Genomic DNA, 15,267 nt, shown 5'->3' on the forward strand with positions numbered 1-15,267 from the left:
TTCCAAGGCAAATCACCCTCAAACTCTTGAAGAAAACTTGATAAATATAATATGTAGAGAAAATTGGGACTCATATATGATGTTCATAACCATTATTGAATCAATTATTGGTTGTGCTCTTTGTTCATGAAGGTCTCAAACCCTATATGTGATCTTGATGAATCAGTGAGATCATGCCCTACCTACAAAAGAGTTAGACAAATACAAAGGCATATTTTTGGTATTTTGGCTAGTGAAATGATAAAATACAAGTATGATATAATCACAAAGTGCTTGGTGATCTCTCCCAAAACAAACCCAATGAAAGAGGGGTAAGGAGGATGCCAAGGTATGATCTCAATGCTTATGCTTATGATGTAATTGCATGAGGGATCTTAGGGTCAAAATTGAGGTCTTACAGGTGCCTCATTAAAAACCCTTGAAATTTTATTAATAATATTTATTACATAGACTAATTGTGATAAAACTTAAGACCGGTTACAGTCCAGACCTCGGCTTCTTCCACATCTTCAAAATCCTCTGATTTGTAAGCGTTATTATTCATCCTCTGATTGCCACTAAAGGACACTTTCCCATCCCGGGTCGGTTTACCTTTTACCCTGAAGCCCACCATCTTTATTACCATCAGGCTCGTTCTGTGACGTCCTCTTTACCAGACCTTAACCTCGAGTTTTCTGGTAATGCATTGTGTTGCAGTCATGTTATCCAGGCCTATCAAGCTGATTTATTTACTCAGAGTATGATGTCCCCAAGTCGGTATGATGTTCCCGATCCATATTTTTTTGATCTTGTCTTGCTCCCTCCCCATTCTGAACGGTATCATCTCACTCGTTGATTCTGACACTTCCCATATATTGAAGTGATCGATAACCCTAGTTAGGAACTTCCCCTGTCCGTCAGCCGTGAGCAATGAACTCAGATTATTCAATATATGTTTGTAAAAACCCCATGGTATGCTTAAGAGGTTATACATAAATGGACATTGCCTTATGTTTAAGCTGACTCCGATATTTCTATCGTCATCTCGTGATATCTGACTAGATCCATTATTAGTTGGATGGAATTATCGATTGTCGCTCTACATCCTTCTGGCACTTCCACTATTTATAAGTGGGTTCTTCTGTAGTTTCTCTCTCAGGTCGGTATTGATTGAGTTTACTTTTAGCTAATCATCCTTAAGTGGTTCGTCAACATAATTCCTTCTTTTCAATCTTAGACTATCTTTATAACATTTTCTAGATATTCCATGATCACCTTTCACTATTTTAACTCGGCCATCTTCTAAGAGATACTTTAATGTAAGATAGAGAGTGGACAACATTGTTGTCAGAGCATTGAACAAGGTCCTGCCAATAATAATGTTATAGGGGGACGCAACATTGACAATTAGATATCTTACCTGGACGCTCTCGTGGTCTCTACTGCCAAAGGTGGTCATTATGGGGAGATGCCCTAGTACCTATACATGCTCTCCAGAGAATCCTAAAAAAGTACCTTTGAATGGGAGTAGCTCGATAGTATCAAAGTTCATCCCTTTGAATGCATCCCAGTACAAGACATCTGTTGAGCTGTCGGGATCTATCAAGAATCTCTTTATGCTCTAATCTCGGATCTATACTTTAATCACCATAGGATTGTTCTCATGGTACAACACTCCTTCCGAGTCCTTTCTAGAGAAACTGATTACAACCAAATCCTTTCTTCCTTCTAACAACGACTTTTCTTCAATGTGCATTACTGACCGAGCATACCTTTTCATAATCGATCTAGTCTCTCATTCTCCTGTGAATCCCCCTACTATCGTATTCAACGTATGACAGGTTATTCTGGTTTCGCGAAATTCTTATGTACTCTTCCCCTTCTTCTGCGCAGGATTTTCCAAAATGGAGTCTTCTCGAGGAGGGCTTCTTTTTTTGGGTTGACCTCTCATTTATTTAACATACGATAATAACCAACCTCTCTGAATTAATATCTCAATTTATTTTTTCAACTGGTGACAATTTTCTGTGTGGTGTCCTCGAAGTCTGTGATATATGCACACCATGCACTTCCATCTTTTCCCATTAGGGTATGCACCCCTTTTGGGACCACCGGCATGGGGATCAATTTGAGGTGATATACTCCCTTTAAGTTGTCTTAGCACTTAGTGTTTAATGGCGTGTAATCTTGCTCTTTTTTGAACGGTCGCCGGGGTGACATTGCTATTTGCCGGTCTCTAGGTCCTACCTTAAAGTATTCCTTCCTATGTCTGATTCTTTCTTCTTTGGTCCATACTTTATCTTTTGCATCTCGGGATATTTTTTGCATGTTACTCTCTTCTCCTTTGATGTAACATTTCGCCTGGGTGATAACCTCGTCCATGTTAGATGTCGGCTTTTGTGCTAAAGACTCATTGAATTGCCCGACTTTGAGGCCGTGCTGAAATGCTCCGACGAACATTTCCTGATTCGAATGGGATACATTAGTTGTTTCTTCATTGAATCTTTCCATATATTCCCGGAGAGATTTCGCGTGCTCTTGTCGGACGTTAAATAGACGGGTAGTCGACACTTTCATATGCTTACTTGTCAAAAAGTATTGTACCATTTTCTTAGTTAAGACCTGGTAGATGATGATCGAGAACCTGGGTAAAAACATATACCACCTTTAAGCACCTTCCTTAAAGTTCCCTGCATGAGCTTACATTTGAGTGAATCGGAAGCTCATACCATGTCCATTTGATTATTAATGGTAACAATATGCTCTTGGGGATTGGTCTTACCATTGAAAGATACTAACGATGAGGGCTTGAACTTCTCAAGGATTTGATCATCCCAGATAACTTCGGGTAAAGGCTGAGAGTCCAGAGGCTCCTCTTTTGTATCTCGATCTTGAAGATTTTTTGATTGCAAGACTTGGACACTGTCTTACAAGGCTTCATTTTATTGAGAAAGTGCTTCTAACACCATGAGCAATTGAGTTATATTTGGTCGCAGAGGTGGGTCACTTTGACTGAGAGATGATCTTGACATCGTCTGGCCGAAATACTAACTCTTTGGTGATGGTTTTTACATGGCCTGGAAAAGTTTTATCGAGGCCCCACGGTGGGAGCCAAATGTTCTTGCTAAAACACACAAAAAGGTCAACTTCCTTGTTCTAGTTTAAGGAGAGTCTAAAATGAATGGTTGAAGTGTATGTTATCTGAGGTTTTTGTGTTTTGTACCCCCATTCTACCCTCCAAGGATCCTCCTATTTATATGTTTCCTTCTCCCCTTTTATGACTCTTCATATCATTCATAAATTCTCATGATAATAATGTATGTCACCCCTTAGAATTGTCTTTTAACGGGGTTCTCTTCAATAATTGTAACTCCATAACATAATGTATTATATAGTAACCGTCTCTTGTGACCTTTCAAATGGCGTCCTGGCTTTATCATCAGGCCCTACCTCTACTGATGAGATTATTCTTAGTGTATAGGAGGTCGGGTCCTTCTTTCTTATTCTAATGTCCTAACTGGATTTCGATTAGTAGGTCTCATGTCATACTCGGATTCCCAATAGTAGGTCTCATGTCATACCTGTATTCTGACTAGTAGGTCTCATGTCATACTCGGATTCAGACTTGTAAATGGTAGCTTGACTATCTGGCCTAATGACCTCACCCTACTCGGTTGTTATTCCAATTCGGTTTTAAAGAGCTTAGGGCACATGTAAGTTTCGTCGATCTTATACCTCAGTTGGTCAACTAATTTTCCGGAATGTACAATTTTTAACCATTATGTATTTTACATGGTGGAGGCTGGATACTGTCGTTGGCTATATTCGGTGGCCAATGTGTCCGTGCAATGGAGGTTTGGTATCCCATTGACCATATCTGACGGATGAATTAGTAGATCTTTGTAATCGATTTTGGGATAATCACCCTTGTGTTACACTTTGTATTCCCAATTTCATCGAGTTATACGAACTCAAGTTGTGTGTTTCCATATGAAGCAAAAAACACCCCTAGATACTTAAGTCTTTGTTTTATTGTGTAAGAGTACACAAGTAAGATAGGGTTGAATGACTTAAGTTAATAATCGATAAGAGTTCTCTTTAGAGCCGAGTGGATCCATAAGATAGGGGAATTCACTGAGATTATTATCTCACCCCATTATTATTATTATTATTATTATTATTTATTATTATTATTATTATTATTATTATTATTATTATTATTGTTTTTTAGGTGGTTCTTTGCAGGTTATAAGCAAGGATAAACTTGTATGATGATGTTTCAAATACTTTTGTCATCGTGATCTTACGCGGTGGATTATGTGCTTATATTGATATTGTACATAGACCTTAGTTTTGATTTGTCACTCCCGTATATCATGTCCCATAGTTTTATATTATTCTTTTTGGATATATATATATATATATATATATATATATATATATATATATATATATATATATATATATATATATATATATATATATATATATATATATAAAATGATACCGTTAAACACGTATGTTGTATCAATATCAATTAACATTGTGTATAATGTATTCTTAGATCTATATTATATGTGATGTTACAACTTGCTCTCATTCTTTTTCAAATGCCAGCCTACATAATCTCGCTCTCATTTTATATATATATATATATATATATATATAATATATATATATATATATATATATATATATATATATATATATATATATATATATATATATATATATATATATATATATATATATATATATATATATATATATATATATATATATATATATATATATATATATATAATGATACCGTTAAACACGTATGTTGTATCAATATCAATTAACATTGTGTATAATGTATTCTTAGATGTATATTATATGTGATGTTACAACTTGCTCTCATTCTTTTTCAAATGCCAGCCTACATAATCTCGCTCTAGTGCTTAAACTAAGTACCGAGGTGATGCTAATATAGTTTGTAAGTCTTGTTGGGTATGTAACCTATTTTTAGTGTTCCATTATCATATCCCTGACTACCCTAATTTATTGTGATAATGTTAATGTGATATACCTCTTTGCTAAAAAGTGACACGAGAACACACCCACGTTTTGCATGTCCTATCACACTATTAAATTGTGGATATCTTCACCAAAATTCTTCCCCTAGTTTTATTTCAAAAATTTATGGTTAGTCTCTTTGTCCGACGACCTCTCGCTTCAACTGCGAGAGAGTAATGGAATTAGTGAAAGAGTGAATAATAGCTGAAAGTGGTGTTATACAACAACAAAAAGCCATATTCTACTTTGAAGTTGCAGATCCATACATATAAGCATACCCATAATACCTGAAAAACTGTTTGGATTAATAAAATGTCCTCCATTTTTCAACATGGTGAATCCAATGACACATATTTTTCATAGAGTAAACACAAACTAACCTTTACCTATACTATCAAACTTGTTTTATAAACTAAAAACTCTGTTACTTTAATGTCACTGTGAAGCCACCTGACTTCCTGAGTCGTCGCAATCTTCTATCTTTAATGCTTTCCTCTTGCGGCCATAATCTGATGACAACCTACAACCACATCAAAATTAACATTGAAAGATAAACTTGAAAAATCATAGGATGAGTGGTTGTTGTTATATACCCTAATTGTAAGCAAGTATCTGAAATCTCTTTATCCTCTGAACCAAAATTCAAAACTGGTTTTAGATCCAATGAATTATATTCAAGTAACTCTGCCTTTCTTTTCTTTTCTATCTCTTCAAGCTGTTTCCGAAGAGCTTCATTCTCCATCATTGCCTTTTCCTCCTGCATATCAAGAATTTATATCATTAAACTAACACCTATCTTATTTTATACAACATTTAAAGAAAGCATAATTATAGAGGAATGTGAGTTAATCAATCTCTTAAACTTATGAGAAATGTCATGTACCTGTAATCTGGATCTCTTAAGTTGTTCAACAAGCACTTGTTCCTACAACAGTATAGCTAATGTTAGTTAATTAACACCAGATGCATATGAAAGCACATGGATCAAACTATTGATATTCAATTATTCAAATTATTATGAGCTTCATCATATCAAGTTTTCTTTTTTATTTTCATAATCAAAACACTTCAATAGTAACAATACATTGTACCTTCTTACTTTTGACAGCTGATATCCCTTCGCATAGTTGATTTTCGAGATGTTGTAGTTCTTTAAAGCCCAATCCATCAAGCTCCTTGCCGCTCATTCTTCTGCACATTGTCAAAAACAAAACCTATTATGTCAGTTATCACCATTCGAGTTGGGCACGCACCATTTTAAAAAAATTTAAAAAATCAATTTGTAAGATGAGAGTCGTGCCATACATTAACAACGTAATTAGAATGTCATTGTAACAACTTACGAGTAAGCTGAACGAAGTTTTGTTATTTCTTCCTGCAGAAGACTAGTAGTATTAAGCTCCACAACCTATTTTAAATTATATATACATAAACAAAAATTCCTAAGAGAATGAAGCAATTAAAATAAAAAGGTGATACTTTAAAATACTAAGTTCATACTTGTACTGTAGGTTGTTCACTACGTTGTTGTTGTTGTTGCTCTGCTTTATTCAAATCAAGATTTCTAGTATCATACCTTGAAAGGGCGTGCTCCATGCTTCATCAATAAAATTAAATTTTATAATAAAAAAATATGCAAAAATAAATTAATAATCAAATAAATCTAATTTTATTTTACGAATCCAAATGACAATGCCTGGATCCACATGTCTAAATTGAACCTAGCAATATGCTATTTCTGTGGATTTTGTTACCTAATAAAACTTCATTGCAGGATAAAAGATGTAAAGGTAGCAAAAAGTAATAAAAAATTGAAAAGAGTGATCTATCTGATTACCTTGTGCTTGAAAACTGATAGAGTTTTCCAGTGGCGGAATATATCAAAATAGCAACCTCTGCATCACAAAGAACAGACAACTCTTTGGCTTTCTTAATCAACCCATTGCGTCTCTTTGAAAATGTAACCTGTCTGTTATTCAAATTCTCAATCTTCTTTATCTCAATCTTTCCTCTCCCCATCCTCTTCCTTAAACCCAACAACAATAACAACAACAACATAGAATAGAATAAAACAAAGAGGTTTTAATTTTGTTGTTTATGAAAGAACCAAAGATGGAAAGTACGACCGAAATTAGTGTTGTATAGGGAAAGGTTACAGATGGATTACTATGTGTGGCAATATTCCTAAAATGGTATTCTATTTACTTTTTGGGAGTAGGTAAATACCAACTTTAGCAACATTTCTATAATCTATATCAATGCCAATATTTCCATCGTACTAGGATTCTCAATTTCTAACCAACCGAGGTACTCCTTTTCTTTTTCTTTTCTATTTTCAAGGTCTTGTAAGATTATACTTGAAACATTATATTTATCTAGTTGCACTAAACCTTTGTTTCTTTTTTACTCAAACGGTGTATTTCCAAATATTGGACAAAAACTAGTGCTTTAAGTGTTCTATTCTAAGAATCACGACAATACAACTTAATTTCTAACTCTTATTTTGGGTTTAAGAATTTTTTTAATTTTATATATACAAAAGCAATTCCTTTAAAGTTCATGTAACATGACTTAAGAACCTTTGGATGAATAAGTAATTCTTCTAATTTAATCTGAAGGGAAATTTTTAAGAATAAACGAACTAAGTCTAACAATACGTAAAATAATTTTACACTAATATCCATTGAGCGATACGAATGGATAAAGAACGAAAATAATGAGGGATTAATTGAACTCCTGGATTCAAAATAATTGCACATGTAGTCTTATTTAATTTTTAAGATTTTGTTTTACCCATTGATGTATGTCTTACTCTAAAGTAATAAAAACAAAACAATATATTTTAAGATTGCAATAATCAAAAAGCCGTAAAAGTAGTCAGGAGGCCGACAGAAGGCGTCAAAATAGCAGGGAGGCAGTTCGACAAAGGTGGATGACGATGGCAGGAGGTGGTCGCCGGAAATCGAAAATTGAAAATCAATGGCTATAGTTGGCGGATGAGCTTCGGGTGGTAGCTTGGGTTTTTCGACCATCCTTTTCGATTTTCTTCGTTCATGATTTAGAACTCTATGTTTCCGTATTTGCATTTGTTCGTTAATGCGTTGTGTTTTGGACTTGTTATGATTCCGTTGGGTTTTATCAGTTTTAACTATGTATCTTTGTCATTCTTGTTATCACAACCTTTAGAACTTTATAATTGAATACATAGGTGATAAATGACAATCCTAGTAAGGGAAAACTTATAAAAGAATGGGTTGAGGGAATCTTTGAGGTATCTAAGAGGATTGGGAAATATTTTTAAACATGGGCTTGTGTGATTCATATACAGAGAGAGTATGAGAGATTGAAAAATATATTGGTAGAATATAAGGTTTATCTTGGGAACTTTGGTGACTATTTTCTTGTAAATCATTTGTAATCTTTTGTAATAACTTTTGAAATATAGTGAATCAAATAACTACTCTCTCTCTCTCTCTCTCACACACACACACACACACACACACATACACACACACAGTAGATCATTTGATCGAACTAGGTAAACAAGTTATTGCGTTTCTTATCTTTTTTATCTTCTTCTGCCAAGTTAAACTGATGTCCTATTGCATAAATAGTTACTTTTGCTGAAGACAATTTATTTTGGTTGTCGTAGTTTTTTGTCTCCACATACAAAAGTAAGCCAACCCCTTGGACTGCTACGAAAAATACCATTCGATTTTAAAGTAGCACGATCTAATTCAAAATTTTCACCTAATTGAGCACGTCGAGCATATTTTTTCACAGTAGCAAGATCACTATAGTTGACTCCATTGAGTTCGCCACCATAGAATTCAACAATTACACCTACTTGTTCGACACTATACTTCGATTTTTCCCTTCGAAAAGGAACATCTGCTCTAACAATTTCGTCTCCATCTACCAAACCAACCGAAAATGTTTCAAAAAAATTAGGCATACGACGTACAAAAAGTTCACACCCTCTTTGTCTCTAAAGATAGGATGCCCTAACCAACCAACTACTATTCCATCTCCATTGTCCATTGAGCCCGCTCTAACGCACACCATATGACAAAAGGATTTTATTTACAAGTGAACACCATGGATTCTAAATGGATGCAAGCAATCTTAACTGACAATGATTGTGCAGGTGAGAGATAACCTGACTGTTGAGGCATCACCCCCGTGGGTAAAGGATCGAAAAGTGAAACAGTTGTGTGGTAAAGAGATTACCTTGGTGAAGGTACCTTTGGGAGGATCTGCTGGTGAAAATATGACTTGGGAGCTAGAGAGCCAAATGAGGGAGTCGTATCCGACTTTGTTTGCTTAAGTTAATTTTCGAGGATAAAAATTCTTCAAGTGGGGGAGAGTTGTAACACCCCAATTCTTGATTTATCAAATTATTTGAATTATAATGATTTAATTTAATTATTGCATGTCATAATTGAATTAATAAGGGGGTCAGGGGTGCGTGACCTTGAGGTGGGAGTGTGAAGAGTGACTAGAGATTGGTTGAGGTAGACTATAATCATTAGAGCTTATTTTTAATAATTAAATAATATTATTTTAATTTAGTTATTTAATTAAAACGAGAAAATAGAATAATAGAAAATAAGGAGTAATAATAATATTTTTATTAAAATAAAATTAGAAATGATAAGAGCATTTTGGTGAGTAAGGGGATAAATGAGGGTAATGTTGGAAGTCTCTAATTGAGGGATTAGGCTACTAGTGAAAAGGTTAGTAAGGAGTTCTGAGAGTCTTTTATGTAAAAATAGAATTTAGTGGAAGGAGGCAAGGGCTAGGGCATAAAAAGAGCATCCGTTGAAAGAGCTTTGAGGAATTTTGCTGGAAAAATCTAAGATAAGGGGGAGAATAACCTTAAATAAGGGCTCATGCATGAAGGGTAGGGTAGAGGAGTCCTTAACCTCCAATAGGGATCATCATTGTGATGAATTTTGTGTTTTTCGTTGAGGAGTTTATATTCTCCTGGTTTTATTGATATAAAATTTGTGTGAATTGATGTTTGAAAGTCTGTTTATGTATACATGTATGTTTTCCACCATTGTTGCCATTATATTTTGTTGATTTAGATGTTAAGAGATGATAAAAGTCCATATGTTTTCGTGTATAATGATGTATGGTATGTTTTGGGACTATTATAGGTAAAAACTTGGGGTTTGGGGTCTGAAAAACAAGAGCGATCACATAAAATCACGAGTAATTTGGTATTTTATGGGCTCTGCTATAGGCCATAGCACATGCTATGAGAGGTCATAGCAGCCCTCTGGTTTTTGTACCAGAGGTGTGCCTAAAAAGGTGATTTTTGGTCGGGGAGTGCTATGGGAAGCCGTAACTGTTGGTTCTATGTATTGACATCAATTTTGGTAAAACTTAGGGTTATCACAAGATGTCACACGTGTTGTCTTGACATGTGATATCAGCTTCCTGCAGGTTGTTTAAATATGGTTGTGCATGATTTATTCAAGATATCAGACCCGATGTTAAGACATGTGCATACAGAACATGCAGTCTGAATGTTATGTGTTTTATTATTGCGCTTTTCATGCAAGTCTTTGTGTGCTTATGGGGAGATTGTATGAGTTATTAAAGGAGTAATTAAAGCCAAAATATTATGTTTCCCAAAGAGGAACGATTGGTTTCTAATTCCTAGGGAATACGCGTTAGATAGGATTAGGGTTACATGCTTCCCAAGCCCATTCAGAAAGCTTCTATTTAAAGACCATGTAACCCCGTGTTATTGGACGAAGAATATACAAACGTTGAAGTGAGTGAGTATTAGGGTTTTAGCCTGATGTACGTTTGTGATTTGTGAGCCATTCATTCATCTTGTTGATGTGTGAATTAGACTGAGTTTTGAGCTGTAATTTGTACACTCTAAGCTTTGAAGTACGAGTGTATTTGTTTACTTGATTGAAGCTTTTAAGCAAGATCAAGTATGTGTCCTTGAAGTGTGTCTTCTTTCTGTGTAGTATTTGGTTTAGTATCACTGCTGTGATTGAGGGGGAGTGAGTAGGGTCTCATATCTAAGAGTTCTTAGACAAAAGTCACACAGGTAGAGATTAGGTGAAAAGACTGTAACTTGAAGTTGTTTACTGAGTCTTTGAACAAATTCTGTTTAGTGGATTTCCTTCCTGGCTTGGTAGCCCCCAGACGTAGGTGTGTTTGCACCGAAATGTGTTAACAATTGCTTGTGTCGCTGTTTCAATTGTTTCTCTATTTTTATTCTGTTTATATTTCACTTGTTGTTTAGATATTAGTGTCATGACATTACCTTTGATATCTCATATTTGATACCAGAATTTCAATTGGTATCAGAGCAGGCATCCTGCTCTGGTTCTGGGTGAGATCTTGGGATGTTACTTTCTGGTACTATGGATAGAGACGGAGGATCTGTGCACAGACCACCAATTCTGGATGGATCTAACTATGACTACTGGAAACCTCAGATGGTAGCCTTCCTGAAATCGTTGGATAATAAGGCTTGGAAGACTATTCTAACAGGCTAGGAACATCCCTTCACTATGAAGGATGGAGAAGTTACAACTGATAAGAAGCCTGAGGAAGAATGGACCAAGGAGGAGGATGAACTAGCTCTTGAAAACTCTAAATTATTGAATACTATATTCAATGGGGATGATAAGAACATCTTCAGACTGGTGAACAATTGTGAGGTGGCTAAAGATGCTTAGAATATTCTCAAAACCACTCATGAAGGTACCTCTAGAGTGAAGATGTCTAGATTGCAGCTGCTTACTACTAAGTTTGAGAATTTGAGGATGAAAGAAGATGAAAGTATTCATGACTTCCATATGAATATCCTTGAAATTGCTAATGCCTCAGGAGCCCTGGGTAAGAAGATGTCAGATAAAAAGCTTGTGAGGAAAATTCTCAGATCACTTCCCAAGAGATTTGCCATGAAAGTGACAACCATAGAAGAATCTCAAGATATCTGCAAGATGAGAGTGAATGAGCTAATTGGATCCCTCCAAACATTCGAGTTGGGAATGAGTGATGGATCTGAAAAGAAAGTCAAAGCATAGCCTTTGTGTCAAACACTGAAGATAAAAAGGAAGAAAGTAGTCAGGATACTGATGGAGATATGGCAAATGATTTAGCGTCACTTGGAAGATAATTCAACAAAATCCTGAAGAGGATGGATGTGAGGTCAAAGTCTAATGTCAAGAATAACTCATTTGACATCAGTAGGCCCAATGATGCTAAAAAAAGAACAAAATCTGAAGAAAAATCCAAACCGGGCAAATGAATTCAGTGCCATGAATGTGAAGGGTATGGTCACATTAGAGCTGAATGTGGGACCTATCTCAAGAAACAGAAGAAGAGTCTTGCTGCTACTTGGTCTGATGATAATTCTGAAAGTGAAACAAAAGGAGAATCTACCAATCTTGTGACTGCCTTGACTGGGAGATGGGATCCTGATGAACACTCCAGTAGATGATGAATTAACCTTTGAAGAATTAGCTACTTCTTACAGGAAGTTGTGTTTCATAAGTGAAGTAGTGTGTCAACAAGTGGAGAATCAGAAGAAACTGATAACCCAACTAGAGGCTGAGAGGACAGAACACTTAGAAACCATTTCTAAGTTGAAGATTGAAGCCGTGTTCCTGAATTCCAAACTGGATGAGATAACAAAGTATGTCAGAATGCTAAACACTGAATCTGACACCTTAGACAAAATCCTCCAGGCTGGAAAGATGGCAGGAGACATGATTGGCCTTGGGTTCAATGAATCCTCTCCTGACTGTAGTCCCACTGGTAGCAAACCAAAGATGTCACATCAGGTGTCTCAACATCACAAGGAAATACAACATAAAGGAAAACACCAAAGATGGAGATGTCATTACTGTGGGAAATTTGGTCACATAAAATCATTCTGCTTTAGGTTGTATGGTTATCCTAGTCCTACTCATCAACCTAGACCCAAACAACACATCCCTGCTAACAGAAAATAGTGGGTTCCTAGGGCTGGTGCTACTAACTTGATAGCTCACACTTCCTTCAGGGTCTCAACCAAAGAAGACTGGTACTTTGATAGTGGATGCTCCAAACACATGATTGGAAGCAAAAACCTGCTGGTTGACCTTCAATCCCATGTCACCAGCTATGTAACCTTTGGTGATGGAGCAAAGGGTGAAATAAAGGGGATTGGAAAGCTGAACTGCCCTGGAGTTCCTAACCTTGATAATGTGCTGCTTGTTAAACGATTGACTGTAAACCTGATCAACATCAGTCAACTATGTGATCAAGGTCTAAATGTGAACTTCACAAAAACTGAATGCTTGATTACTAATGCAAAAAATGAGGTGATCATGAGAGGAGTCAGATCTAAGGACAACTGCTATATATGGATTCCTCAAGAAACTAGCTATTCATCAATATGTGCTCTAGCTAAAGAAGAATAAGTGAAACCATGGCATCAAAAACTGGGTCATCTGCATCTTAAAGGAATGAAGAGGATCATATCTATTGAAGCTGTCAGAGGAATCCCAAAATTAAAGATTGAAGAAGAGTATGTGGTAAATGTCAGATTGGAAAGCAGACAAAGATGTCACATCAGAAGATCAAACATGACACCACATCTAAAGTGCTGGAACTTCTCCATATGGACTTGGTGGGACCTATGCAGGTGGAAAGTCTTGGTGGGAAAAGGTATGCTTATGTTAAGGTGGACGACTTCTCCAGATATACCTGGGTGAATTTTATAAGGGAAAAATCTGATGTGTTTGATGTATTCAAAGACCTTTTCCAAAGACTTCAAAGAGAAAGAGAGAGTCATGTTATCAAAATCAGAAGTGATCATGGGAAAGAATTTGAGAACAGTAAATTTGATGAATTCTGTTCATCTGAAGGGATTGGTCATGAGTTCTCTTCTCCCATTACCCCTCAGCAAAATGGTGTGGTGGAAAGGAAAAATAGAACTCTCCAAGAATCTGCTAGAGCTATGATTCATGCTAAGAAGTTGTCTTATCACTTCTGGGCCGAAGCTATGAACACGACCTATTATGTTCACAACAGAGTAACCTTGAGAAAAGGGACCTCAACCACTTTATATGAAGTCTGGAAGGGAAGAAGACCTACTGTCAAATACTTCCACGTGTTTGGTAGTAAATGCTATATCCTGGTTGATCGTGAACAAAGAAGGAAAATGGACCCCAAGAGTGATGAAGGAATATTTCTGGGCGACTCAACAAACATTAGAGCCTTTAGAGTTTTTAATTCCAGAACAAAAGTTATGATGGAATCTATCAATGTTGTTGTTGATGATCAAGAGACTGATGTCACAGACGATGTTGAAACATTTCTGAATGATGCCCCAACTGATCTCCTGGATAAAAGTAGTGAGAGTGAGTCCACTCAAGCTGAACCTAAAGCTGATAAAGTTAATAAGGGACCCTCTATCAGAATTCAGAAGGATCATTCTAAAGATCTCATTATATGAGACCCAAATAAAGGGGTCACCACTTGATCAAGGGAAGTGATCTCACACGCCTGTTTTATGTACAAGATTGAGCCTAAGAATGTTAAAGAAGCCTTAATTGATGAATTCTGAATCAATGCCATGCAGGAAGAGTTAGGCCAATTCAAGAGAAATGAAGTATGGGAATTGGTTCCAAGACCTGAAGGAATAAATGTTATTGGAACAAAGTGGGTTTACAAGAATAAATCTGATGAAAAAGGTGTGGTTACTAGAAATAAAGCAAGATTGGTAGCACAAGGATACACTCAAGTTGAAGGAGTTGACTTTGATGAAACATTTTCTCCTGTAGCTCGCCCGGAGTCCATTAGATTATTGTTAGGAGTGGCATGTATTCTGAAGTTTAAATTGTTCCAAATGGATGTGAAAAGTGCCTTCTTAAATGGCTACTTGAATGATGAAGTATATGTTGAACAACCAAAGGGATTCACATACCCAAATCTTCCAAAGCATGTGTATAAGTTGAGGAGAGCTCTCTATGGGTTGAAACAAGCTCCTAGAGCTTGGTATGAGAGACTCACAGTGTTTCTCATTGACAATGGATATAGAAAGGGAGGCATTGATAAGACTTTATTTGTCAAAGATGAAGGAGGAAAGCTCAAATATATGTGGATGATATTGTGTTTGGTGGGATGTCAAGTAAAATGGTTCAACATTCTGTTGAGCAAATGCAGTCTGAATTTGAAATGAGCCTTGTTGGGGAACTAACCTATTTT

At 36.0% G+C, this 15,267-nt stretch overlaps 2 protein-coding genes across 3 annotated transcripts; both read right to left on the bottom strand.

The window, feature by feature from the left end:
* Positions 1-5,287: 5,287 nt before the first annotated feature.
* Positions 5,288-7,116, bottom strand: LOC127092702 (agamous-like MADS-box protein AGL18). Of its 2 annotated transcripts, none has more exons than XM_051031585.1 (7): positions 6,875-7,116; positions 6,538-6,634; positions 6,381-6,412; positions 6,129-6,228; positions 5,921-5,962; positions 5,631-5,794; positions 5,288-5,557 (listed from the first exon to the last, which is right to left on the bottom strand). In XM_051031585.1, exons 1-7 carry the CDS (start codon positions 7,093-7,095, stop codon positions 5,473-5,475), a joined length of 741 nt encoding a protein of 246 aa, XP_050887542.1. In that variant the 5' UTR covers positions 7,096-7,116; the 3' UTR covers positions 5,288-5,472. The 2 variants fall into 2 exon arrangements, with proteins under 2 accessions (XP_050887542.1, XP_050887541.1); XM_051031584.1 differs by having other exon boundaries at positions 6,381-6,445; positions 6,875-7,113.
* A 1,555-nt stretch (positions 7,117-8,671) lies between these two features.
* On the bottom strand, positions 8,672-9,078 carry LOC127094829 (photosystem II CP47 reaction center protein-like). The gene is made up of 2 exons (XM_051033604.1): positions 9,015-9,078; positions 8,672-8,952 (listed from the first exon to the last, which is right to left on the bottom strand). Exons 1-2 carry the CDS (start codon positions 9,076-9,078, stop codon positions 8,672-8,674), a joined length of 345 nt encoding a protein of 114 aa, XP_050889561.1.
* Between the last annotated feature and the right edge of the window lie 6,189 nt (positions 9,079-15,267).

This window comes from Lathyrus oleraceus, chromosome 6 (genome assembly GCF_024323335.1).
Source record: "Lathyrus oleraceus cultivar Zhongwan6 chromosome 6, CAAS_Psat_ZW6_1.0, whole genome shotgun sequence".
Classification (NCBI taxonomy): domain Eukaryota; kingdom Viridiplantae; phylum Streptophyta; class Magnoliopsida; order Fabales; family Fabaceae; genus Lathyrus; species Lathyrus oleraceus.

Coding starts and splice junctions, on each gene's coding strand:
- LOC127092702 (XM_051031584.1), bottom strand. CDS start 7,095: ATGTTGTTGTTGTTATTGTTGTTGGGTTTAAGGAAGAGGATGGGGAGA. Junction 6,446..6,537: donor GTGAACAACCTACAGTACAA/GTATGAACTTAG, acceptor AATTTAAAATAG/GTTGTGGAGCTTAATACTAC. Junction 6,229..6,380: donor AAACTTCGTTCAGCTTACTC/GTAAGTTGTTAC, acceptor GACAATGTGCAG/AAGAATGAGCGGCAAGGAGC.
- LOC127094829 (XM_051033604.1), bottom strand. CDS start 9,078: ATGGACAATGGAGATGGAATAGTAGTTGGTTGGTTAGGGCATCCTATC. Junction 8,953..9,014: donor TATCTTTAGAGACAAAGAGG/GTGTGAACTTTT, acceptor TTGGTTTGGTAG/ATGGAGACGAAATTGTTAGA.